The 27,013-nt window shown below is 46.2% G+C and overlaps 1 protein-coding gene across 1 annotated transcript in view; it reads right to left on the bottom strand.

Annotated features, from left to right (window-relative positions):
- GABBR2 (gamma-aminobutyric acid type B receptor subunit 2) overlaps positions 1–27,013 on the bottom strand; it is a 315,641-nt gene that overhangs the window by 75,339 nt on the left and 213,289 nt on the right. Inside the window, exons 8-11 of the mRNA XM_079789934.1 lie at positions 21,232–21,292; positions 9,011–9,091; positions 5,513–5,663; positions 2,639–2,771 (exon numbers count right to left, since the gene is read on the bottom strand). Coding sequence (XP_079646060.1) covers positions 2,639–2,771; positions 5,513–5,663; positions 9,011–9,091; positions 21,232–21,292 — 426 coding nt within the window. The remainder of the gene's footprint in view (positions 1–2,638; positions 2,772–5,512; positions 5,664–9,010; positions 9,092–21,231; positions 21,293–27,013) is intronic.

Genomic DNA, 27,013 nt, shown 5'->3' with positions numbered 1-27,013 from the left:
ATCACTGGGAGGAATTGACCTCCAGGCCAATTGGCTGTGAGGATCAACTGTGTCTACGATGGGAGAACTTCTGTGCTGGAGACACCCTTATGGGGCAAGACTTGCTTCAGTGGGGCTTTGGTGCTCACTGAGTCTGCCCCCTGAGTGTGTCCCTTATGGATCTGAGGAGTTGTAATCTGGATGGTCCCACTCTGACCCCTGGGTACACTGGCTCTTGGATCTCCAAGGAGGTGCAAATTTAGCTCTGCCTGAGGCCACATAGCAGGAGTTACGGAGAGATCTGCAGATTCCTCTTCTTTGTTTGGGGTTCGGAGGTGCCCAGATGAGGCCCAGCTATGAAGCAATGCAAGCTGCTGTGGAGCCTTGGGCCTTCTTTTGTTAGTTCTGGGGCTCTCTGACCCAGTTGCAATTGTTAGGTAATTTTTGATTGCAAAGGGCCAGGCCATTCATATGCAAAAGCCTCTGTGCACAGCTGGGGTGGGGTTGTAAATTGGGTGGGGCGGGGTCTCAGGGAATCAACAGGGTGGAGCAAACAGCAATGGCTGCCCGTCAGTCCTGCCCTAAGAGGCCCTGGGTCTCAGTGTACCTCGCTATTCGCTACAAGCACCTCTGAGAAAAAGCTGCCCTTGTGTTCTGGCCTGATGCCAAACAGTCCAGTTTCCCCCCCGTATGAGTCTGGGTCCCCAGAGTCTCGCCGGGAACTGGAGTTCAGAGCAGTTGGGAGCTTGTGTCTCCCTCCTGATTGAAAAAGACAACCGTGTCCTCAGTTGCCAGCCCTTCCCAAGTGCACGGCTCCATACCTCCGCACTTTACTTCTGCACCTCCTCTGAGTCTCAGTGTGCTTTTCTCTTCCCTTCTAGTTGTAGAATTTCCACTCAGCCAGCCTTCCTGTGGTTCTGGATGATGTCCGTTTTGTCTTTTAGTTGTAGTTTTGAAGTGGTTGTGCGAGGCAGCAAGTTCAGGTGTTTACCTATGCCACCATCTTGGTTTCTCCTTCTCCTTCAACAATTTCTTGACTCCATGTAAGAGTCAGCCCAATCTAACAATCTGCAGAAATCAGGGGAGCATCATCCCATACAACCTAAGATCCAAGGGGCTTAATTCTTTTCCACCTGCTATCTCAGAGCATAGGGATCCGATGCAGCCCAGAAAGTCCAAGAGGGTGGTGATGACCTGCAGCAAGCATGAGGTGTTCTCTGCTTGTTTTGCCCTCCCTGCCAACTTTCAATCCATCGCCGTCAGTAGTGGGCGACACTGAGATTTTAGAGTAGCAGGTACAAGCTAAGAGCCTGCTTCCCAAAATGGGGCCTATTGCTCTCAACAAAAGAGCTACTTTTGGATTTATTTTGTCAACACCAATCCTTTGACCATCCCTTCTAGCTCTGATCTTCCAAGTAGAGACTTAGATGACTTATTGCAATTGGGACAACAGAGAGAGACCCAAATGGCTAACCCAGTTTTTGAGAGATCACAGTGGTCAAAGTCCAGAAATAAACCTCAACTGGTCATCCTCATCTTAAAAAGTAAGTTGATGATACTTTCCACTGAGAGTTAGTGCTACACAATTGTCAACTGCTAATGTATAAACTCCTTAAAATAATAATAACACCAACAACTTGGCAACAACAATTCAAAACATGTTAATTAATTTTCAAAATATTATTTCTAAAATATAGTAAATAAGTTACACTGTTTGGGCTCCCTTAAATATATGCATTTTCATTGGGGGTGGTATAGTTCCCAAGGGGGCCAACAGTGGGTCTTGAATATGAAAAAATATTACTCTTTTTTTTATAACCTCACCCGAGGACATGCTTAGAGAAATAAAGGTGGGGGGCGGGGGGGGGGGGGAGAAAGCGAGAGAGAGAGAGAGGGGAACATCAATGTGTGAGAGAAATATCTATTGGTCGCCTTCCATATGCTCGCTGACTGGGGGTCAAACCCACAACTCAGGTATGTATCCTGACTGAGAATTGAACCAGCAACCTTTTGGTGTATGGGATGAAACTCAACCAACTGAGCCACTCTGGCAGGGCAAATATTACTCTTTTACACAGAAACTAAAGATATACTACATATGGCACATATATGTCTTTGGTATTAAATTTTCATGAGGGGATGATTAGGAAAAAAGTCTACAAAGAGTCCTTGGAGGGCGGGGGGCAATAGGAAACAATGGTCGAGAAACACTACTTACGTAGGGAATAACAATTATGTTCTTTGCTATAGGACTCAAAGTTATGCATACAGACTTCTCTCCTTATATTCTGCGATGGTTATTGAGGTAAATGAGTGGGTTTGTTCCTTCTTAATGGCCCTGACCCTGAGCCCAGGTGCAAATGCTTTCCTGGGTGGTAATTTTTCTCCCTCACTTTTCTAGGTCATTCCTCAGTGGGTTGTCTTCTAGCAGTGGCATGTCAAATCCATCATCTTAATTTTATAGGCAAATATTTAAGTCCATCCTAGTCAGAAAGCAACAACCTACTTCCCTATTGAATTGTGTGAACAGCTGAGTGGACTGTCTTATGCCTGTTCATGTATTTTCATGCATCTCTGTGTTTGCATGTATGTTTTTGATGGTTGAGATCACCAAGAAAACCTTAGATCATGTTCCACTGGAACAAGCAGAAAAACTTACAGTGCAAAGTGTTTCGAAGGTCTTTTCAGAGACAAAGGATCCATCAAGGCCAAAGAGAAAGATGGATGTATAGGCGAGCATTCCTCCCAGGATGATGAGGTTGTTCATGTATGGACTCGACATCTTTATCAGCCTGACAAGAGAAGGAGATAACACAGTTACAGAACGGGTAGTGTAGTTATTCTTTCCACAAATATTTCGACTTTGTATACTGTTGCGAAGGCTAGAGGGGGAGAGAAAAATGTAAGTCCTGATCTCCTCCACTACCCTCTCCCCAAGACTGTGCCAAATGCTTATCTGACCTGTGTATTAGGGGCTGTTTCTCCCTCACTAAAGGACCCCAGACAGCTATCAACTCCCAGTTGTTGATTTTCCTGCCTCCTTGGTCAAGTTCACCCACCACTTCTCTAGGGACAGCTTGTAGCATCAGCTTCTTCAACCACTAATTTTTAATTTACCCCAAAACATTACATTAACAGCTTTTTGTGTCTGGGGCTGGGAAGACATGTAAAATCTAGAGAATTCTACATTTAGGTTCAGCAACTAATCACAGTGAGAGGGAAGATGGCCCCACCACACTCCCCCGTGCTGAGTGGACCAGGTCTAGGAGGAGGTCTATAGGTGAGAACTCAGGTCTGCTCAGGAGTTGTAGTCACCGCAGTGAGTGAGCATCCACTTTGGCTGCCTGAAGCTCACACTATCCCTTGTACAAAGAAGGCCAGACATTGGGTAGGAACACCTCCCCCACTCAGCAGGTAGTGGAGGTGGACAATGGTGTCCTTGTCCCCACCCTCTACCACTGTCTACCTCAGGCTGCCTTTGGGGGCAGTTTTTATAATTCCAAACTCTACATTCTTCTCCCTCACTTCCTTCAGGAATTCTGCTGTGACGCCTAGCTGCCCAGCAAGCCAGGACTTGGTTAAACCATCAGCTGCTGGAGTTCACCCTCAGAGGCACCTGGCTCCCCCAGCACAATCCACTCAGAACATCTTGGGTTTTCAGGTGCTCCATGACCCAGGTGTTCTTTTGCAGATTGTAATTATGGTCAATTGTTCCCTGAACATTTCCCTTCAGAATATGTATTTCTATTAATCCTTCCACATTTAAAACGTGTAATGTGGTATCAAAGTGGAAGAGAGAGAAAAACCCTGCTGTAAATTGTGGACCATTTACATGGGTCTTTCGAGTTGGGAGCAATGGGTCCAGCGTTGGTCCCTGCTACCCACAGAGGTGCACAGAGATTGGCAAAGCAATTAGCTGGCTGAATTTCCTCACCTGTAAAAGCACAGATCACACTGCCTAGGGCACACGTGAAGCTGAGATGAGACTGGGTTCCTGGAGGCCCTTTTATAAACCAGCATCTGCTAAGGCACCTTCATTCTTATTATCACAGGAAGGAGGGGAGAAGCCAGGAGTTGGGTAGGCTTCCTGGAGGAGGGGACCTTAATTTTGTAGGTAGCATTTAGGAAGACAAAAGTGAGGGGTATTTGGAACTTTAGTGACATTTTCCTCCATACATCTTTGTAGATTTTTAAATCTGCAAAGCCAGTAAAAAAAGAAAAATCACATGGATGTCAGCCTATTGGAAAGAATAACGATAATTTTCCCCAGGAGGCTAAGATGGGTTAGTTTAGGAATTGAAGGAGTTTAGTCTTATTTTAGGGGCCTCTCACCATTGTGATGGGACTTCTTGAAGTTTGTGGGAAGGGAATCTAATGTTAATTAAGACTTATGTGCCCAGGCCTTGTGCCAAATTCTCATTTAAGGTTTGTATGCAGTGGACAAAGTTGCTTTGATTTTTGTGTGTGGCAGTGAATGTGTTATTGGTGATAAAGAAAATAAAACAACAGTCGAATAAAATTCCATTTTGTCCCTCAGGAAATAGGTTTGGCCTGAGCAGTTGCAAAAAAACAAACAAAAAAACTAAACCAACAGCAACAAAAAATCAAGAGCCTGGAGGTTCCTCCTTTACAAACAAAGAAAAGAAAAACAACTGTTCTCCTGGAATTGGGCTTGTTCCTGGCAGCCCTGGAGGTCATGCATCGTGATAGCAGAGCTGTGCTGACCATGGGTGGGCACCGGGCCTGTGACTGAGAAGGTCCTGCTCTGAGTCCTTGCTCACTCTCTCCCACAACAAGGCCAGGAGCTGGAAACCAAAGAAGCTGCCTGTGCTTGGTAAACACTACCACCTGGGATGGTGACCTGTTCTACCCACAACTGACCGGAATAACTCAGAAAGCGAGCTGCTCTCCCCTGGAGAGTGAAGGGCATGTGCGAGGGAACAAAAATCAAGGGGATGGATTCTGCCACTTGCATAAGTGTGGCCTTGGACAGTGGCCCCTGCCACTGAGCTTCTGTGCTGACATCTGTAATCTGGGGAGGGGCTTCCTGGACTGCAGTGAGCTGCAACCAATGAAGTGCCAGGCCTTGCACTTAGTGAACCCCCTAGGCCGTGCTTACCCAAGATGCTGGGGGTGGGACAAAGACACTGGGGAATGCTGTCTTCTAGATTTCTCCTCCTGGGCCAGCACAAACTGCACGAGCACAGACAAAGTCCTGAGTAGGCCTATGGACCTAGATCCTTCAGTTTTATTTAAACTCGCCTTCCTCAAACTTATCTGACAGAGGCTCCCGTGTAATGAGCAGCCCTGTGTCTGTGTGTGTGTGTGTGTGTGTGTGTGTGTGTGTGGGCGTGCGCACACACGTATTCATGAAACACCGAATAACATCGCAACGAATGACGGCACACTTTAGGAAACTGCCCTACAATCTTCTGTAGCCTTGAAGAATCCGTCATGCGATGCTCGCATACTTTGTCCATTAGGTTTGTCGATCCAGAAAGCACGATCCAAGAGGAAAGTGTGAACGACTTACTTCTGATTCCGGTTCTTGATGTTGAAAAAGAGAAAAGCGCTGGCCATGATCATCCCCAGGATGGTGAGGGCAGAGAGGATGCTGTAGAGAGGTAGGGAGATCTTCCGGAGCTGTTCTAGGATGATGGTCTTGTCTTTTGGGGGTTCGGATCCTGGAAGGCAAGGAAAAGACATCAACTGAGCCCAGTGCAATCAGTGCCTGAGGGCATCTCTGCCTGGATGTTTCTGACATTTGCCACTGGTGCACAAACTCTGTGCAGGACACATCTACCGGGTAAGCGGGCTCTCGTGGCTGGCCAGCCTGCCTAGCAGGGAGCCTAAGCCAGGACTTATTTCTTTCTCTAAAGAGAATCAATAAGGAATTTGTGATGCATTTAATAGCCATTAGAAGACTAGAATTTGATTTGGTCTAATTACCCTGTTGAAAAACTGTTGCCATGTATCCCCAAAGGTAACAGTGGCTCAGAAGGTGCAGGGCTGGGTGCTGTGAGTGGGTATCATTGGGGGTCACTGGGAGTGAGGAACTAGGCTTTGGCTTTCAAGGGCTATGCGCCAACACATTATAATGACCATCCCTCAACAGGGTGGACACCTTGCCTGTCAATTCCACAGAGATGCATATGTGCTCTGGTTGTGGATTTTCTGCTTCAAGGTCATTATGTTATAAAAGCTCTTTCTGATTTTCCATTTTCATAGGACTCGCTAACTGTGGGAGGCAGAAGCTGCCTGCGTGCCTTCCCCTCCCTGTTGTGCCAGGACTGGACAGAAACTGTGGGACTCCATATCTCTGTGACTGCGAACTGTCCCTGCTCATTCTTCAAGGGCACAGGAACCTAGGGGAGCCCCAAGGGAGGCTGAGCAGACTCATCTTTATAGAAGGTGGCACAATTGTCCCGTTTTAGTTTTACCAGGTACAGGCAGGCTTCGGAGGACAAATGCAGGGGCACCCGACTCCAACCTACTTCTTGCCAATCCTCTTTCTCAGCTGCTGTTTTGGGTCAGGTTTCTGCTGTAGGACTGTGAAATAATGTTGGGGCTTTTCCCTCATGTGTGGAATCAGCCAGGTGCTTGGGGGACCCACCAGGGGTCACTATGAGTCCCCCCACCATGTGCCATGGGTGCCAGCCTACATTATGCCTCCCTTCCCAAGAGACAAACAGGATGGGCAGATATCGCTTTTAGGGTTTAGGGCTCCCCCAAACATCTGTGCTTCAAAACTTTGACAGCAAGTTGAAATGTGTTTGGAAACATTCAGTGGATAAGAGGTCTTTGAACATCTAAACAGCCTAGGGAAGCTGCCAGGTTGGAAAGCAGCTAGGAACCTGCTGGCATGGTTAATGTAAAGTGTTAAGCAATTCCAAGTAAACAGACTTTTATAAGGAGTGGCTCCAAGGACTAAAAGTCAGGGCAAAAGCAGACACAAGGTGACGGAGGTAACACCATTTGTTGCTTCCAGTGAAAGCGCAACATCTGGAAACTTCCTCACCCTCCCTATTTACCTCCCCTCTCCCCCCACCTGTAGCCTGGGCTGTATTAGGCTGGCTCAGGTGACTTCTGGATCCCTAATACAAGAGCCATCTTAGGGGTGCCCATGAGTTCTTGGCTGGAAACAAGCCACTCTCTGGGCACCGAGAAAGGGTTACACAATGACTATGACCACAAGCTGTTTGTGTAGAAACAACTTCAGAAACTTGACAACAGCTCCTCCTCCTCACTCCACCCTCTCTTCCCCCGAAATGGCACCTCCCCACCTGTGCATCTTAACTGAGACATTATGGAAGCCAAATGGTAACAACTTGTCAGAAGTGTTACTAATAGCAGCAGCCCTGAATTTTCTTTCTTGCTACTCATGTGGTCCATCCATTCATTATTCATCCATTTTTCATTATTTCTCCATCCATCACTATTCCTTCACTCATCATCATTATTGATGGTCAACATCATTAATAATCATCTTCCATCTATAAGGCCCAGTGCTGGGTACCAGCGATTCAAAGATAAACAAAACAAAGTCCCTGTCCTCAAGGAACTTACACATTAGCTATGTAAGGAGAAAAAGGCAACCATAAGCAGTAATATTTACCGAATGCTTACCATGGGCTAAGCACTTTATAGAGGTTTTCTTATTTGATCCACACAACAATCTCATGAGTAGAAGAGATTATTCCCATTTTGGTGAGTGGAGTGGGTTTGGCAACAGGTTTCTAGGTGTTAAGTAGCTTTTACAGCTAGTAAATGGCAAATCTGGCAGAATTTGAACCCATATCTGCCCAACTCTGAAGACTGTGCTCTCACATTATGTAAACTGCCTCCAATGACAGCGTCTAGAGGGAGGCCTGAGCAGGAAGCAGGAAGCAGAGTGTAGTTCTGCCTGATGGAGTCAGGAAGGGCTACAGAAAGGAAGATGAGTAGTTAGCTTTCACCAGGAAGTCAAGGAAGAAAGGGCATTTTGGGCAGAGAACCCGGCAGAGGCAAAGACATGGTGATATATGGCATGTTTGAGGAACTGTAAGCAGTTTGGTTGGGGAGATCTGACAAAGAAGGCAGAGAAGTGAGGAGGTGTCCTTTCATGGATGTCTTGGGGGCAATACCATGGAGTAAGACCTCTTGTTGTGCACAACGAACACCATGAAGTGCTGTGAGCAGAAGTGGGGCATCTTCAGCATGACATGATGGCAAAGGCACTTTGGCTGTTAATGGCAAAATGGATTTGAGGGTTAAGACTGGTTAAGCCTGCCCATACGCCCGCCCATCCATCCATCCATCCATCCATCCATCCATCCATCCATCCACCCACTCATTCATTCATCCACCCACTAGTTCAGTGGCTCACATGTTCACCTGTTCACTCATTTATTTATTCATTCACTCACTTGATCAATCATGTATTCATAAAATATCATTGAATCTTCAACTTGTGCCAGATTATGGCTAGTGCCAGGAATTTAAAGCAAATAGGATCCAGTCAGGGAGCTCATGGTCCAACAACCTAGATATTTCAATACAAAGTGATAGTGGCCATGGTAAAGGCAGAGAAAAAAACTATAAAAGCCAAAAGCTTGGTTGGGGGGCAATCAGGGAAGGCTGTACAAAAGCAGTATTATTTGAGGGAATGGTCTTCCAGGAAGAGCAGCATGTGGAGAGACGCTATTATCAACCAAAGTAAATTCTTTCCCAGAGGAAAAGACAGAGCTAGATTTAGCTGGGCCACATTGAAAATGAATTATTCCTGGCCATCCTCTGGTTTAAACAGATGCTTTGGTGAAAGCCAGCATTCATACAAATTCCAGTGACCCATCCCAGGAGCTGGAATACAGCCCCCATGTGAGTGACGGGGACCTTGTGCTCAGTGAGTGAGTGCATGTGTTGACAGGAGAGGATGTTCCCTCTTCCCCACAAGGCCAAAGACTCTGAGAGCTTGTCCGAAACCCTCAGATAATAATCCAAGCTTGTGAGCAACTGAGCAGACCCCCTCCTCCAAGAAGGCCACCTGCCTTACCTTGGAACCTAATGGTGTCGTTGATGATCTCCAGCGTGTCAGCCACAGCGTTGTATTCTCCCACCTTCACCTCCCTGCGGTCTGTGGGGAGCAATAGAGAGTGGCTGGTTAGATCTGAGTCCTGTGTTTGGGTCTGAGTGCTCCTCTCTCAGCTCTTGCTCTCCCCACAGGCCCTGGCTATATTCTTGCAGGCTTTTCCTTTCCCCAGGTAGAATCACAAAACTTCCAATCTGATCTGGGCTAGAACAAACACCCTCTCACACTCTCTTGTCAACTGTCCTTTGTGTACATGTGTAGAAGGGGAACTCACTCCCCTATAACTGGATTCTCTGCCTGTTACCAAGTCCTTCCTGGTCATTGATCTGAATGTTCTCTTTGTAACTTTTCCCTGTCATCTGACTCTGCCCTCTAGGACCACACAGACTACCTCTACTCCCTCTGCCCCAGGCAGGCCTACAGATTGAAGACAAAGACAGAACATCCCCCCGCCGACACTCTTCACCCACGCCACCTTAGCAAACATCATTTCTATTTCCCACCTCATCCAGGTCCCTCCTGGGGCCACACCCTACAATATCACTGTCTGTGTGATAGAGTGTAGACCCAAGGACTGACCAACACACTTTAGGCATGATTTGGTCAGCACCACCCCCTCCTTCATTCTGCACATTATATACCTATTGATATATTCTGAGGTAGAATTAGCATCTTTCAGAGGACACATTGCTCTGCTGTGTGATACTGAGCCCAGTGTTCTTCATATGCACGTGTCCAGGTGTATTTTCAGACCTTAGTGGTGCATTTAAATTGTCCTTCATCCTAGATACTATTCTGTTGTTGGGTTTAGGTCAGTGATATTCAACTGGTTTTCAGCAAGTATTTTTAAAACATGCAATGCCTGACTATTTAGTCAGGGACACTGACCTCTTTTCCCTTAGATTGTCAAATAAAAAAATGACAACAGCCAACACAACAATAGCTGTCCAGGGTGAATGAATCAAAATTATACTTATTTTTTGTCAGATTGGCAAAAATATATATATTTTTGGTGTGCTGCAGATTTTTAGTAATTAGTTTATGTGTGCCATGAGGTGAAAAGGTTGAAAATTGCTGGTTTAGGGCATTGTTTTGGACATGGCCAGGGATAATTATAATGACAACTAGACCAGGATGACGGGGCAGGAGGAATGGAGAGTAGTAATTAGATTTGACAAATGTTTCCTTCTTCTCAGGTAAATCTGGACAATTGGGAGATCAATGGGTGAGGAAGATGGGAACTGGGGGTCTCCGGTGCCATTCCCTAAGTGGGAAATCCAGGAGGGGAAAGGATGTTATGTTTCTGTTTGAATGTGCTCAGCCTGAGACACCTATCGGGGGGAGATCCTTGCTCTGGAGCGGGGGAGAAGTCTGGGCTGGGGAGGAGTTGGGGTCATCAGCATGCTGGGAGGTGGAGCAGTGGGCAGGAAGGACACCCCGAGGACAGTGCTGAGAAGTGAAGGGACCAAGGACACAATCCGGGATAGCGCCAATCTCTGGGGGGCAGGCAGAGCAAGGACACTGCAAGGAGATTGGGAAGAAGTGGCCAGGATGCCAGGAGCAGGAGGCCAGGAAAGAGTGGGCATTGTAGGAGCCAAAGAAAATGACAACTTCACCATGGAGCTGGCCAGCAATGTCACATGCTACCGAGAGCCTGGGCCAACAAGCCCCTTGACAGGGGGTCAGTAGATTTGGCGTATGTGGGCTATTGGCGACCACAGATAAAACAGATGCAGGGAAAGGTGGGGTTAGAGGCAGAGAACAAAAGGGAACCAGTGTGGGAGTAGAGGAAGGAGCCCCCAGGGCAGAGCAGACTTTGACAGAGTTGGGGAGTGGGCAGGCAGGGGCTGAGGTGCCCCACAGTGTGCCTGGGTCTATGCTAGGAACTTTATGTGCCATCTTCTCAGTTCTTACAATTGAGTGGAATAGGTGGTTTCAGTTCCACTTTATAGATAAGGACACTGAGGCCTGGGCAGGTTGTGGCTTTGCCCAGACTCCCACTGATACTAAGATACATGGGATCCCTGAGAGGTGACAGTTCCATGTCAAGCTGACAACCCCATAAGCCACCTGTGCCTCCTGAGTATATTAACTGCATAGAGGAATGCCCACCTTCAGGGCAGGCGGGTCCTGGAGCTGCAGACCCCGCATGTGCCCAGAGGAACTGCCTGAAGTGGCTCTGGCTGTAAGTGAAATTCTTTGCATAAACGCAGGTGCATGCTGGTCCCTTAAAAACATTTAGGAAATGAAACAGGGAGTTGCATAGACCTGCCACACTTCTGCCTGCGTTCCTTTGACCATGGGTGGAAAACAGGGCTGTACGAGTCACTTCCTTCTCCCGCAAAGGTCTCCTCATCATTTGAGGGGTTTCACACTGTGCAGGAGGCTGTGGCATACCTGGGTCACCTAACTCCTAAATGTCACATTAGCAGACCCTGCTGGGAGCTCCAGCATCCGTGCTCAGGCCTTTTGAAGTCTCAGCCCCAAGCAGCTCCTGCCCCTCAGAAAAGGAGGCCCTGATTTATTTATTTGGCGTGGGGAGGCAGTGCATGAAATATGCAGGCTGATCGGAATAAATCATTAGGAGCTGGGAAGTGTGTGGCTGGCCGCCCTCCAGGCCCCCAGCCACACAGCCCACCCCTCTGACTCCTAGGCCCTGCTGTATGCCCCATGGCACCAAAATAATACTCAGCCTCCCACCAAGACCAAAATCACATAATCTCTCCCTGGAGCAGTGCTTGGAGGCTCACAGGCACTTCACACCTTCTTGCATTTAACGCCCACAGCAAACCATAAGTTGGGCATAACTAACCCCAGTGTATAGTTGAGGGAGGGGCCTCGCATAGGTTAGTTAAGTGCACGCCTGGAATTGGGACCCCCCAGTTCTGAATTCAGAGCACTTTCACCACCCATACTGAGCAGGGCTTCTGATCATTCAGCCCACATTTATTGAGTGCCTACTGCATGCCGGGCCCAGCCCAGGGTATTTCATCATAAAGAATCCTTCAAAAACAGCAGTGTAGGTGGTGGAAGATTAGGTTATTTCCTCATCCTCAACCAAGGTGGCCTTGGACATCTTTGCTGGAGGCTGGAGATACAAAGATGAAGAAAATTCATAATCACTGACCTTGTAGTTTAGTGATGCAGCCTCATCCAGCCCTAGCAGGGAATTAAAAATCATTCCCATTTGCAGGTGGCACTTCCCTTCCGGCTCATACCCTATAAGCTGTGGTTATAAATGTAAAATGGGAACTTTCAGAGTGGCTATGAGAACTAGAGAGGAGAATACGGGCAATTTCTGGCTTGGGACCTAACTCATAGTGAGTGTTCAATAAATTAGAGTTATTTAAGTCATGATGAAAGTAACTGTGAGCCATCTGCTAGGTCCCCAAACACTCCCTATGTTTACTTACTGCCACTGGTTCCCCACAACGGTCCCTCTGCTTGGAAGGGAGCTTTCCCCTCCGTCTACCAAACCAGAGGTCCAAACTTTATCCACCTCTTCCAGGAAGCATTCCCAGAGTACTGCTCCCCGCTCCCAGTAACCCACTTGCTGTGAGCTCAGCCCCTCGTGTTGGAGCCATGCCCCAGGTGTGCCCAGGCCTTCTGATTTCTGCCTGCTGGCTCCTGAGCAGAACCTGAAGTCTGGCCTCTGACACCCTGGGCAGCATAGAGTCTTGTTCCCCACACCCTGCCCAGGCCCCTCAGGGGTCTGAAGGTGGAAGGCTGGTGTCCCCTGTGTTCTTCCATTCACCATGGCCCAGGTGGTGGGGACTATGATGGGCACCGGCACTTTCAACTGTTAAGTCTTGGGCTGCTTGGTAACTCCATTGTGCAAACAATGCTAACCACTCATTTAGACACACACGAGCCTTGCAGACGGAGGACAGGGGATCTGTGGACAGATAGAAAGGCACACTGGGGGCCGGGAGGTTGGGGTATCCAGCAGAGGGAGAGGTGCTGTGACACTGGGTCTGTTACTGGCTGACTGTCTGCCCCACAAGCTCTGTGCAGGTTGCCACTGACTCACTGTGTGACCCATTCCCTTACTATGGGCCTCAGTTTCTCCATCTGCAAACTGCACTGCAGGAATTCCTAGGGATTAGGGTCACCTGGAGAACTTCTAGAAAATACATATGACTGGTCCCAGCTTGGACCTATTATATTGAAACTTCTTGGGGTGGATCCTGAGTAGCAGTATTTTTAAAGGTCCTCTAGCCCGGCCGGAGTTGCTCACGGGTTGAGCACTGACCTATGAACCAAGAGGTCACTGGCTGGATTCCTGGTTCAGGGCACATGCCTGGGTTTCAGGCTCAAGCCCAGTGGGGGATATGCCAGGAGGCAGTCAATCCATGTTTTTCTCTCATTGATGTTTCTACCTCTCGGTCCCTCTCCTTTCCTCTCTCTCTAAAATCAATAAAAACATTTTTAAAAAGTCCTCTAAGTGGGTCCTGATGCATAGCCAGAGTTGAGAACCACTGGATTACACTGAGGGCCCTTCAAGCTGACACTTTCTGTTCTCAGCGGCTAAAAATACTGTGAAACAAAGAGCTCCCTTTCCCACAGAATAGCACTGGTTCCTTGTTGTGGGGCAAAAAAGGAGTGTTCTCTTAAAAAAAGTGCATTCTTTATTTCAAAATTTGGATTTGGATGATAGGTCCCATTCGTAAAAATTAGACTTCTCCCCCAAAAGTCCAGTCTGAAAATATTCACTGGCTGTGGGCCTGAGAGCATTCCTGAGGGGGCAGGGAAATAGCTTCAATCACAGAGTGATTCTGCCTCCCGCCTGCACCACAACCAACCTGGTGGCAGAACCAATGGAGGGTCACCAGTCTCCTGCTTTAGCTGGGTCCCCACATCCTGCTACAGGGGCTCTACCTCCCTCACCCCCAAATGCCCATTGGTCCTCAACTGGCTCAAGATCTGAACTGAGGAAGGTGTATATGTACTTTAAAATGTAACTGCTGTTGCAAACAGATTCAATGCATAACTATGAAGTTAAAAAAAAAGATGACCTTGGCTCAATGAAAATCAAAGATTCTAGGACTCCTGCCCCTCCTAAGAAAATCCTAAACTCAGATAGAAAGGACTCTGACTGGAAGACAGACTCTTGGAGTTGGTCCAAGCTTTGGCCCTCACCTATGTAAGGAGCCCTGGGAGGGTCCCATCCCCTGCCTGGGTCTTGCTAAAGTGAGTGGGCTGCTTGGGGAGATCTCTATAGCTTCCAACTCTTGGTTGATGATTCAGCAACTGCTCTGAAGGGTCTTCCTCATTTTAAGCTGCAAGCTGTTCCCTGAGGCTTCCCCGCACAGCTCCCGGCTCTGCCAGGGGTTGCACATCACATCAATTCCTGCTCCTGGCGGTTCTTCAGAGATGAGAATATGGCAATTGCAGGCCTTGATTCTGCTCTCCTCCAGGATGGCCAGCCATTCCTCAGGAAGTCCACCCCACCCCAGTCTGGTCACTGTGGACAGAACCTACAGGGTTGCTCCCCTCACTGGGGTGGGAGTAGATGGAAGCAGGTCCCTGGGCCCGGATCCCCTCACACACTTGTCTCTCTGTCTTCACAAACAACATGCCACTGTCACAATTTTAATAAGTTAACTTCATTGGCCTTTGTTTTGAGATTTTTAATAGGCCAAGTGGACATTGGCCAAATGCCCTAGGAGTATAATGACCCCGCCAAGGACAGATTTGTCCATTGACTCACTCAAACTGTCCCAGGGGCAAAAGCTAAGTACCGGGGAGGGGGGGTGGGAGGGGGGACACAGGACACATACAAATACAACAGGCTATCTGCACCTAGAACACCTTTTCTCTCTTTTTCTTGGCTAACTCTCACTAGAGAAACTGGTCTTTCAGAATTCATCTCAGATGCCACCTCTCCCAGGCAGTCTTCCTAGAATCTGGTGGGTGGAGCCAAATGCCCCTCCTCTAAATGCCATCAGTTATCACACCCAGTTGGGGTCCTGTGTCTGCTCCCAATGGACTGTGAGCTCCCTGAGGGCAGGGGTTGCGTCTTGGCTATCTCAGCATCCTCTGTGCCCAGCATCATCTGGCATGCAGATGCCAGGAAATGATTGTTAAGCAACTTTAAAAGCCCAAACCATAGGGAAAAAGAAAGAAAGAAAAGAATTTAACCACATCAAAACTGAGAATTTCTTTTCAACAAGGACTTAATGTTTATAGACAAGTGACCAAATGAGAGATGTTTGCAAAGCCTCAAGCCAACAAGGGACCGATATCTAGACTCTATAAGGAACTCTTGCAAATCAACAAGAAAAATACAGTGCCCTCAGAATAAAAGTGGTCAAAGGATCAGAACAGACAATTAATAACTGTCTAACAAGCACAGGAAGAAATGGCCAAACTCATTAGTAAGCAAATAAATAATATCTAAAACCACAATATGATATTACTTTATACCTTTAGACTGGAAAAAAATGAGAGGTCTGGAACACCAAGTGTTGGTGGGAGGTAAGGGCACAGGGATCCTCACGCCGGTGGGAGTGGAGACGGCCACGGTGACTCACTGAAAGAGCCATCTGGCAGATTTTAGGCCTGTTCAGTGTTCACACACAACTTCCAACCCAACAATTCTCCTCTTGGGCATTTGTCCTAAAAATGCCCAGTTGGGTTCTCAGGGCACATGTACAAGGACCCTCATTATTTGTGAAGGCAGAGAGTTGAGGTGACCTGGGTGTCTGTCACTGGGAGAGTGGATGGGTACAGGGTGGGTGTGCCCCATGGGGTGAGCAATGAAAGCCATGTGCTAGATGTACACACGGGAACATGGAGGCATCTTAGAAAACAAAGTGCTGAGCGGAAAAGAAACAGGAAAGATATGTAATCCAGTTGCATTGATGTAAATTCAAAATATCTACACAAACAGTAATATACTACATCTTGCAAGAACAGATACAAACACAACACACTCATTCAACACTTAGAATGGTTGCCTTTCACTGGGGGAAGTAGGAATAGGGTTTGAAAATAAATGAGGGAAATAAGAGTATAAACAAACAGAAGAGTTTTCATGAACCAATGATAAAGTGTGAAGCAAGACTGCACTTTTCTCAAGAAACTCTGGGAAGGAGTAAATCTGGGTCATTGTCAAGAGTGCCCAGGAGAGGAGGAGGAAGCCAACAGTTGCCACGGCCCTTCTCTGCAACAGTCACCAACCAAGAACATTCATAGCCTCACGACACTGAATTTTCACCATCCCTCCTAAGGCAAGGAAGATGATCACCTTTGATTTTACTGTTTTTAAATAAATGCTGAAATGATGGCTCAGAGAAATTAAGCCACAGTGCCTAGCTACTAACTATTAGACACGCCTGCTTCAAAGCTCACATACTTTCCATATAATAGGAGATGAGTTCCCCATCACTGGAGGCATTCAAGCAGAGCTAATGCTATAAAGGAGAGCTAGGGCTCCCTTCAACATGGAGACTCTAAGGCTCAATGAAACACAAGGCCTTGGGCTTCCTAAAAGGTAAGTCCTGGATCATAAGGGCTGAGGTGGTGTCAAGGTCAGGGTCAGTGTCAAGGTCAGGATCAGACTTTCAGCCTGAAAGAACTGACATTCACATATGTCTTTCCATTCTTGCTGACCCACATCCCTGCCCGTGTATCCTGCAGTTTGCTGGACTATGTCTCCACTCTTACTTGTATCAAGTTGAGTGGCAGTGACAAACTGGCCTTTTCAGACCCATGGCTTGGTGAAGAGAGCTATAACACATGCCTCGACAGAGGAAAAGGGTACTCAAACTGGGGTCAAACTTGCTCTGAAAGTTTTCTAGTAGGTTCTGGGAAATTATCTTCCTGCTTTTATAGGCACTGGCACTGGGCCAGAGAGATTATGAAACCCCTGGAGGGAAGGGGGCAGGGACCATTTCTTATTTGGCTTGGCTTCCTCTAGAGGACTTGGTAAAACGCCTGGCAGATGCTCAGGAAATTTGCACTGAATAGAACCATATCTGTTACCCCAAAGACCAAACAGTAATTAATGTCTGCAAATGAGGAGGACAAGCGTACATTTCACTAGGTACATTCTGAATGACAATTTTGTTGTTGGAGCGATAGAGGACCCTATCCCTTCAAATCAAGTGCTGAACTACTCCAAAGTCTGAGTCTTTTATGCGACACAGAAGCAGTAAGACATTCAAACACATCACCATTCACCAAGATTCTCACAAACAGGCCTAATGAAGGCAGGGATGGTGAGTTAGAGCACAGATGCTTAGATTTCACGAAGAACAGCATAAATAAGCCTCTAATCATGGCTTCACTCAACTTCCTTCCCTGCTGCAAATTCTGAGCCATGTTTAGACTTTGGCAGTAACATGAATTCTTTCTTCTCATAAGGAGAAAAAAAAAAAAAAAGGCCAATTCTCTAGCATTCATCATCATCTAACGTAGTTCAGTGGAAGTCAGCGAAGGCATGGGGGAGGTACTCTGAACTTGGAGTTGAAAGGGGTTTAGGCCAGTCCCACTATACCCAGGGTGTGTGGCCAACAGGATAACAATACCTGCCTTACCTATAGCCATGGGTAGCGCCCTTAGAACAGTGCCTGAGACAAGGGCAAGAATGCAGGTAATTTATTTGGAAGATGATCCTAGGATACACTGATAGGGGTTCAGGGAGGCGACAGAGGAAAGGGAAGGGAGCCAGTACAACGTACATTATGAGCAGGTTTCTGGGAAGGCAACTGAGGCACAATTCCATTGGGACTGTCCTCAGCTGACATCTAGGGACAGACTAGAACATACCTTGAAGTTCTTGGGAGTTTCCACCCAAGGGGAAAGGACACTGGGAAATTTGTCCTCCATTTCTCATCCATCCCTGGCTCAGGGCTGCCCCTGGAAGCGTTAATTCCCTGGACATCTGATCTGCTTCTCTTAATAAGATACTTATTCTGGAAATGTGGATGCTAAGAATTATGGGTGGAATCTACCACACCTACCCTCTAGGATTGTCCTGATGGGAGGTAAGGGCTCTGGGAACCCTTGGAAATGTAGTAAATGGAGGGAAACTGGGGATTAGGAAGATCATTCTTAAGGCTCTGAAACCCCCTCTGGATTCAAAATGCCTCAGTCTCAAGAGGGACCATGGAGTTAGCCCTGGCGCAGTAGTTTAGAATAGTTCTGTTTATTCACCACTCCTACGTTTGCAAAAAATGTCCTTCTGCCTGGAACAACAATGGCTGCCATCATGAATTTGCTTTGGCTCACATTTTTGTTGTCAAGGCTAACTGCTGTTTACCAGACTTTCTGCCTTGACTTAAGTCATGAGAAACCATGAGTAAATGAAGATGTTCCTAAATTTCCACAAGCTGTCTCACTAACTAATTCAGTAAGCATTTACCAAGAGCCAGCCAGGAGTCAGGCAGCATGCTAGTAATGTGATTAGGTTCCCACAACTAGAGTTTATAAAGCAAAATCTCATTTGGCCCTTAACCCAGCCCCAGGAAGCAGGCAGGGCAGGCATTAATGCCATCCCATTGTCTAGAGGAGAAGACTGAGGCTTAGGGAAATGAAGTGTCTTGCCCAGAAACAGATCTTGCAAAAGAAGCCCTCTCTGCTGGGGCTGGCTACTTATGAGTCAGCTCTGTCGTGAGCCCTGCTGTCCAATCTCCCTTCTAAATAAGAGGGTGAGGCAAGGGGGAGAGAGCGTGTGAAGGGAATGGCAGAAAATAACATGGTAACTCCACGCAGAAGCCATTTACAAGGTCAATGGCATGAGGTAATTTAGGAACTGGTAACCCCTGGGGACAGGCATAGCCTCTGGGCAAATTCCTGGAAGGTCCCAGAAGAGAGAGTCTGGACCAGTCTTTCTGGGAGAGGAAGCATGAGCCCAGAGAAGAGAAGGAATGAACTCGCCATTCAGGGCCTCAGTTTCTTTCCCCTCTGTGAAATGAGATGATAACCTGAACTCTGACTTGGACAGCCTATTCAATATTCAATTCTCTTCATCCTGGCAGAAAAGGCACCTCTGAAACCCTATGAATTTGGGTAACTCACTATTGTGCTGATGTGAACATGATGCCCCCAGCACAGCATCCCTCTGTCAATAGGATCAATGTTTATTTTTAAAACATGCAAATAGGAGTATCTTCCAGCTCTAATAGTCAATAAAAGCTGAACACAAGTGTGGCAAAGGGAGAACACTCAGGCATACATGTGCATGTGAGCACTCAGTGGCTGCCACTGCCACTAATCAGCTGTGTGTCCCTGGGGAAAACATATCCCTTCCCCGTGCCTCAGTTTCCCCATTTACACCATGAATTAGGGAGATAAGATCATCTCTAAGGCCCTGCCCCTTCTGACATCCTACATATTGTTATGTGTGGGTAGCAGCTATAGGGGTAGGCAGACAAAAAGGCATCAATGGGGTTTCAACATACCAAGGAAATCTGGATTTGCCCCTGAAAAGTGTCATAATTTTTGACAAAGTGCTAGTCATAATTGCTACTACTTGCTGAGCAAGAAATATATGCACATATTTCTCTGCATTATCTCAACCAGTTCATCCTACATACTAAGATGAAAGGTAGGATTATATTCTTATTTGAGGACATCAATGCTCAGGGAGGTGAAGTCACTTGCCTGATGTTCTACAGCAACTTGAACTCAGGTGAGTCAAACACACCTCAATACTGTTTGCTACACTGCTTTCCTTATAAATGCCTAAAAACAGCCACTGGAGTTGGTGTCTAATCCTAACATCGGGAAAAGGCAATAAAATTGGCACGCACTTGTAGCTGTGATTGGCCGATCAATATTTTACAAAATATCCTCCTAGAATGATATAATTTGAGAACTGGAAATGTGACAAGAGAATTTAGTTGCAATCACTCAAGAAAAAAAAAAAGTAAGTATCTTTGCCAAGATGCTTACTTCGTTCAACCAATGAAGAAGTAAGACTTAACAAATGGGAAAATAATTACGTTTGCCTAAAATTACATCTTTTGTGCACGTCAGAGAGCTGACATGTGTTTCAATTACCTGCCACGGGAAGACAAATGGGTAAATCTACAAGATTGCATTACGGAGCGATAGCATCCAAGGACAACTCTCCTGATTGATCTGAATCCAGTGGGGATTTGTCTGAATGAATCTGAGTAACTTGATTTCATTTCTTGCTTTCCCCTGGATGACTTTGGGATTTCAAAGTGAGTTGACACAGAAGGCACAGCTTCCAGAAACATCCAGATGCTGATGAATGATCATCTAGTGCTTTTGGCTAATGACCCTGCTAATGACTATACTGAGCTGAACTGAGGTGTCTGCCTTGAGGAATACCCAGTCCTACTCCTCATGGATGCCCTGTGGACTCTGACAAGCCACTGCCCCTCTGGCCCCTGTATCCTCCTTATCACATGAGAAACTTAATCTGGATGATTTCTGAGGTCCCTTCCAACTCTGACAGCAGAAAAGTTCAACAAATGACCTGGGTCTTTAAAAAAAAAGTAGTGATTATAGATTAAAAGAAACTATAGAGACACATTAACCAAATACAAAGAGTGGACGTTGTGTGGATTCTCTAACAAACCAACTGTAGAGACATTTTTGAGCTAACTGGAGAATGAACATAGACTGGGAATGAAAGGATATTAACAATTGTTGTTAAATGCTTTAGGTGTGATAATAGTATCGTGGTTATGTTTTTAAAAGTCATTGTCTAGTAGAAATGCATACTGCAGTATTTATAGATTGAAATGAGATAATGTCTGAGAGCTGCTTTAAAACATTTACAGAAAAAACACAGAGGGGTAACAGGGTGAGTCAAGATAAAGCAAGATTGGCAAAATGTTGATAATGGTTGAAGCTGGGTGATGGGTTTACTATGCTATTCTCTCAACTTCAGAATCTGAATATCAAAAACTAAAACAACGTAAGTTTTCTCAGAATATTGGAACTGACTTACCCCTCCCCCCTTACTTTCAGGAGTTTCTCAGAGTCATGTGGGAAGACTGAATGGGCCTGAAAAGTAATACAGTAAAGAAAAAATATTCTAAATATGTTGAAACTACTGTTTTCACAGAGAAGTGTTTTCTATTGACTTTGATTTCTCTTATCTGGAACATCATACTTTCATTTGTTTTGATGTATTGTATTGCATAAAACAACATCCCTGAAAACAGAATTCATCAAGTAGAAAGAAGAAGCATCAAAAAGCCTACCTTGAAATTGAGTAAATTTAATGGTCCCCATTCTTTCCCCGTTCCGGAACACAACTTGACCCTAAAAACAAAGCAAAACAAACAAACAAGAACAAAGGAGAAATGCCATATTAGCTCAGACACTACTGATCTCAACTGAAATTCATTAACTGTACAATGCAATTATTAATATTAGAGGAAAAACAGATTCCTGTTAGACTACAGATGCAAAATTAAACTAATTGTTTTTAAACTGGCTGTGACTTTATCTGTTTAATTTAAGGAGCACAAAATCAATAATGGGACTAACACATGTGAATTAAAGCTGAGATATGCATCATCATTATCAGCACAGCTATTTATTAAACATCCACATGCCCTGTGTCGTCCTGGGACAAGGTCTTCCAGGGTGCTGGAAAGACAGAGGCACGGGTGGGGCCCAGGGAGCCTGGCCCTGACTGCTTTTGTGCCCCATTAAGATGTGTGGCTTTGCCGAGGCTATTTGGCAGAAGGGGGCTGTAGGTCAGTTAGCATTTCTCATTAAGGACAGAGGATATTTTTTGTAAGTTCTTCCTGAGTGGGGCAGCACAAAATTAAGCTTCTTGCGCCAGCGACATGACTAGTGTCACAGGCAGCTGAGCACCCCTCGTTAGGGAACCTGGGGGCTAAAGACAGTGAGTGGCTTTGTTGGCTGATACAAGGGTTCCACATGCTGGGCTAACCAAACTGGGAACATGAAGAGACACTGGTCTCTCCTTGCCAATTTATGGTTCACCTAAAATTCTGCAACCAGGCAAGGAAATTGTCACACATTATATCAATGGATCTTGTGACAAGCTTGAGTGAATAGGGGGATAATCCTGATTTAACAAATTAAGCAACTGACTGAGGAAGGTAATGCCCTTTATGTAAGGTCACTGTAAGCTGCTGGAGTTCAAATTCGAGTTTGATTTTAATGTCCATGCTATTTCACTAGAGCATGCTGTTTCTGATCCAGAAATAAATTCTTTCCTATCTCTCCATTAATGAGATATCAGGAAAAGAAATGGTCTTAAATGTGTACTGCTTTACTCTCACAGTTGTGATCTTACGTCATCAGGTAAAATTTCAGAGCCTGCTCAATTCTCAGGAGAAAGTGCCAGAAAATATCTTCCCTTGGTGGAAACTCAAAGTCTGAGGCCCTGAGGCTTTTGGCACAAAGAGAAAATCACTCAACCTGTTCTCAGAACAAGAAACACATTCTAAGGCCACTTTGGCACCTTTTGGAAATCCTGAAGACAGCGTGAGGACCATCAGTTTGAGACATGCCCACTGAATTCTGTATTTAGGTGCTGGTAAGCAATCCCCTGGTGTGTGAAAACACTTCAGTGTAAGGTGAGACAGGAGCTGTGATTCTATTTCTAGGGATGACTGACAAACACAGAACATCTTTCAAAAGGATCATTTTTATGCAAATGGACCACTTTGCATGGGTGGGAAAGATGCAGACATGGTCCCTAAGGAGGACATTTGTCTGACAAAGGTGGAGATCCAACTACTTCACCCATCTCCTGTCAAGCTTTGAAGAATTCCAGACTTCTAGATATAAAATGTGGACAAAGCCTGCAGAATCCTTATTAGTTAAACTAAAAAGCATATGGAGTAGTATTCAAAGCTTGGACAGGATGGATGGAGTATGGGGTGGGGAGAGGAAAGAATCTCCTTTTACTTTTTTTATCCCCCCTCCCCTTTACATTCTAAACAGAACTAATTAGTCAATCATTATTTTACTCACAATAATCATTTTTACTAACAGCAGTTCTTCCCAGCTCCTTAATTTTTCAGGTGATGCAGTGGAAAGAAGCCAGCGTCTGAGTTATGGACCTAGCATGGCACCTCATCTACAACAGGTACTCAGTAAATGGCAGTATTAACTTTTATTTTAAAACTCGAGGCCTGGTGCACGAAATTTGTGCATGGGTAGGGTCCCTAGGCCTGGCTGGTGATTGGGGCTGATCGGGGTCTTCCTTCCCCCAGCTGCCGGCTGCCGGCTGGGGCCTTCCTTTGTTCCGCGCTGCACCCTGGTGGTCAGCACACGTCATAGCGAGTGGTCGAACTCCCAAGGGGACAATTTGCATATTAGCCTTTTATTAGATAGGATGTTTCATAGAAGAGAGCTGAAATAAGAAAAAATGTTTTAAGCACCAGGGAGCTTTCCAACACTTGGGAAGATATTTTCCACATTGCATGATTTTAGCTGGTAAAGGGTTAAACTGTAGGGTCTTTATCCAAGGTGTCCTCCTCTTTCAGAAACATTAGCCCCCAGGAGGCTGAGTTCTTGCACCACACTATTCCAACTAGCATGGGAGAGATCTGAGAACTCTGATGGTGGTAACTGAGTCGCGATGGACACACAGGTGGGTAACTGGCTATACTGAGGGTCTGCACCACAGAAGGAGCCAAGAAACTCTGAAAAGCCCCTTATGGGGAAGATGCATCATGTGATTCTTTCCTGAAGGAGTTACCATGGTACCTGCTAGGTTTGACCACTGAAGCCAATTCTGCTACCCTGACCATGGCTGACAGGACAGGGACCATCGTCCCAGCCAAGTCAACCTCTTTAAGACTGGATGTGAGGAATCTAATCAGGTGATTTTCATGAAATTCTGCCCAATAGGGGTCCTCCATATTTGAAGGTGGTCAATTCACACCATGTTGCACAAATACAGGGTATCCCAAAAATGTAGACATATACCTTGAATAATTATAAAGGCAGTGTTTATTAAAATACATTTCACTTTTAAAATTGAGCTATCAGCTGTTAAAGTGCATACACATTTTTTGGGGGGGACACCCTGTATTTTCCTACCCTGTGCCAGGTACTCTTATAGGTCCTAATTCTGCTTTTTTGAGAGCTTTATATTTGATTAGGAAGAAAAGACAAAACAAGTTTGCCAATGAATGAATAAGAAAATTTCAGTTAGTGAAGAGTGCTGTGAGAAAATAAAAAGGGAGTGGCTGGGTGAGGGAAACACATGTATTGTGCTGTCAGGAAAGCCCTCACTGCAGAGGTGATAGAAGAGCTGAGGCCTGCATGGTAAGAAGGAGATACTCCACACAAAGGGGGAAACCATGTAGGGCAAGGCCCTCAGGTGGCAAAGGAAGAAAAAGGGCCAGCGTGAGGAAGCGGGGAGGTAAGCAGGCCAGATCACATTCCGCCTAGAGGTCACGGCAGGGCTCTGGAGTGCAGCCAAGAGCCTAGGGGTTGGGAGGTTAAGCAAGTTAGTACTATGACCTGAGTAAATATTTGGGAAGATTGCTCTGGCTGTCAGGCAGAGAATGGATGGCAGCATGGCAAAAATGAGGGAGTGGAGAAACTGAAGGCTCTATAGCCGGTAATCCAGATGTGAGGTGACCGTGGCTTAGGCTAGGGTGGTGGCCAGCTCAGAGTGCATCGCCAAGGTGGCTGAGCACTGTGGCCTGAGCAGCAGTGAACTTTCACTCTACGCCTCCCATACTGAGCGGTGGATGCCCTGGTGTGCTGCCCTGATGCCCCCATCAGGATGGAGGCACATTCTGGCTGCTGCTGAGTTGCCCTGCATTCAAAGGGAGCTGTGTCAATTAAGGTTATGCCCCTTCCTGGGGGCCAGCCTACATCCAATGGTCAATGTGAGGGACATAATTCTAGGCCCTGTACCTCAATTCAGGACAACTGTGAAGGACCATGGGATCCAGAGGTCCCCGTGGGGGGCTGAGGCTGGGATTGCAGCTGCATCACATTTCAACGTGTCCCTCTGCTTGATCCTGCTGCACTTCCTCCCTTCCAGTTTTGTTCCTGAGAACACTCCTTGATAAACTTGCTGTATGCTAGTCTCAGAATCTGTTTCCTGGGAAATCCAACCTAAGACACTTGCCATCAAAGGTCACTGGGACTATATCTTTTTTGCAACCTGAAGGAGTCTGAGTGATGAGGCTGTGGGGACAGAGGCAATGGTCTGAGTGAAGCCCACGCAGCAACTGGACTGCTCCAGCTTCACGTGCTGGGCAGTTCAGCCAGGCCAGCTGCACTGGCTTTGGTTTCTTAAACCCCCGCTTGAGCAGGAATATTTTTCTCTCTCCTCACGCATGTATCCTTTATGTATATATAAATGCTGTGACTCTCCTTAAGCTTCTGCCATGTGAGATCCCAGGGCTATAGTGAGGATCAATCCATGTGATGCATTAAATTCCAAAGTAATGGAGTCTGGTAACTCTGGCTGGGGTGGTGGCTGATATCTGTTGGCTCACAATCCATACTCACTCTGTATCCTCCTCTGTGTTGCAGGGGCCCAAAACCCAGAAACCACATTTCCCAGAATCCCTTGCCAGCTGGTTTCCACTTAGATTCTGCTAATGAGAAGCATTCATGGGAGATTAGAAAGTATGCATAAGGGAAAATCTATTTTTTCCCCTGCTGCGGTTGCAGTAGCAAAAGCTGAGTGACTGCAGGTGTCTGTGGGCCCAGGCAGCCCTGCACTGTCAATGTGGAGGTGCTCCTGGCTGCCTGTTCAGTGGCCAGTGTGTGTGTGTGTGGGGGGGGGGGGGGGGCGCCCCAGAACAGCAGGAGGGTGGTTGCAGGAACCTGAGAGATCAGTGTGCAGAGGCAATGGCAACACTATGCCCCTTTTTGTGCCTCCAGCCAAGGGGCTTGGCTGTTTCCGTGAATACTTATCTCCAGTGACAGCACTGACCTGTTTTGCTCCTCCATCCCTTCCAACAAACTTGCAACCAGTTCCCTGCCTTAATCTCCCTATGAAATGCCTGACTTGGTTTCTATTTTCTTGTCTGCATATTGATTGATCATGGATTTTAACTTCCGAGGAGCTTGTAAGAATGACCATGGAGCTCATCTGGAATGAAAATAAAATAATGGAGGTAAAATCCCAGGTGGAAAATTTATAAGGATTTTTGTTTTCCTGAAAAGGATATTGCTAATATCAGGGAAAGCAGTCTGTTTCATAAAAGTCGATCCAAACTAACAGCTCAGGTTGAAGTGGGAGCCATAAAGCTGCATTTCTTTTTCAGAGAAATCTTCAGAATGCATAAGGTAATGTGGAAAAAAACTAAGTTGCAGCTTTTGCCAGACAAGAGTAAATATTGGCATCAGTATGACCTTGGACAGTCATTGAGTGCTTCTGAGCATCAATTCTCCTATTTAGAAAAATAGTAAGAACAATACTTGCTCCTCAGGATTGTTTGTGAGAATTAAAGTAGGCAATTATAAAGAGGGCATAAGCCAGAATTGGCACATAATAAAGAGTAACTCTTACAGTTCCTCCAGGTAATATGAGTTGGCAAAATTCCACCCGATGTCTGTTCATAATCCCCAGGAAAATCAGTGGAGAGTAGAATGTTCTCCAAGGATTCCAGCAGCCAGTAGGATTCAGCAGCCTTCTCTTAAAAAATTTAATTGTTTTCATTGTTCATCTTTGCTGTTTAATTACTAAGCATGAGTAAATTTCACTCCAAAGACAGTTTATGAATTATATGGGTCAAGCCCCATGTTGGTCCCTTTCAGTTTCACAGTGGATGGCAGAGATGTCCTGCCCTGAAATCTGATGTCCGGCTGGAGCTGGAGGCAAGACAGAGTGAGGACTCACTTGGTTTAGCCTAGTTGCCTGGAGCTCTGGGCCCACTGTGGGGTACAGTCTCTGCAGATCACTGCACATTTATTTAGGGAAGGATCTCGTTCCCTAACTGCACTCTTGTCTCCGGACAGTTGTATTTGTCTTCGGGAGGTGTGAGCATGCATACTCATCCGAGTGTTTGATTTATGCTATGGGGA

Source organism: Cnephaeus nilssonii (genome assembly GCF_951640355.1).
Source record: "Cnephaeus nilssonii genome assembly, chromosome: 14".
Classification (NCBI taxonomy): domain Eukaryota; kingdom Metazoa; phylum Chordata; class Mammalia; order Chiroptera; family Vespertilionidae; genus Cnephaeus; species Cnephaeus nilssonii.
The sequence above is the reverse complement of the archived record's forward strand: the minus strand, read 5'-3'. Positions and strand labels throughout refer to the sequence as shown.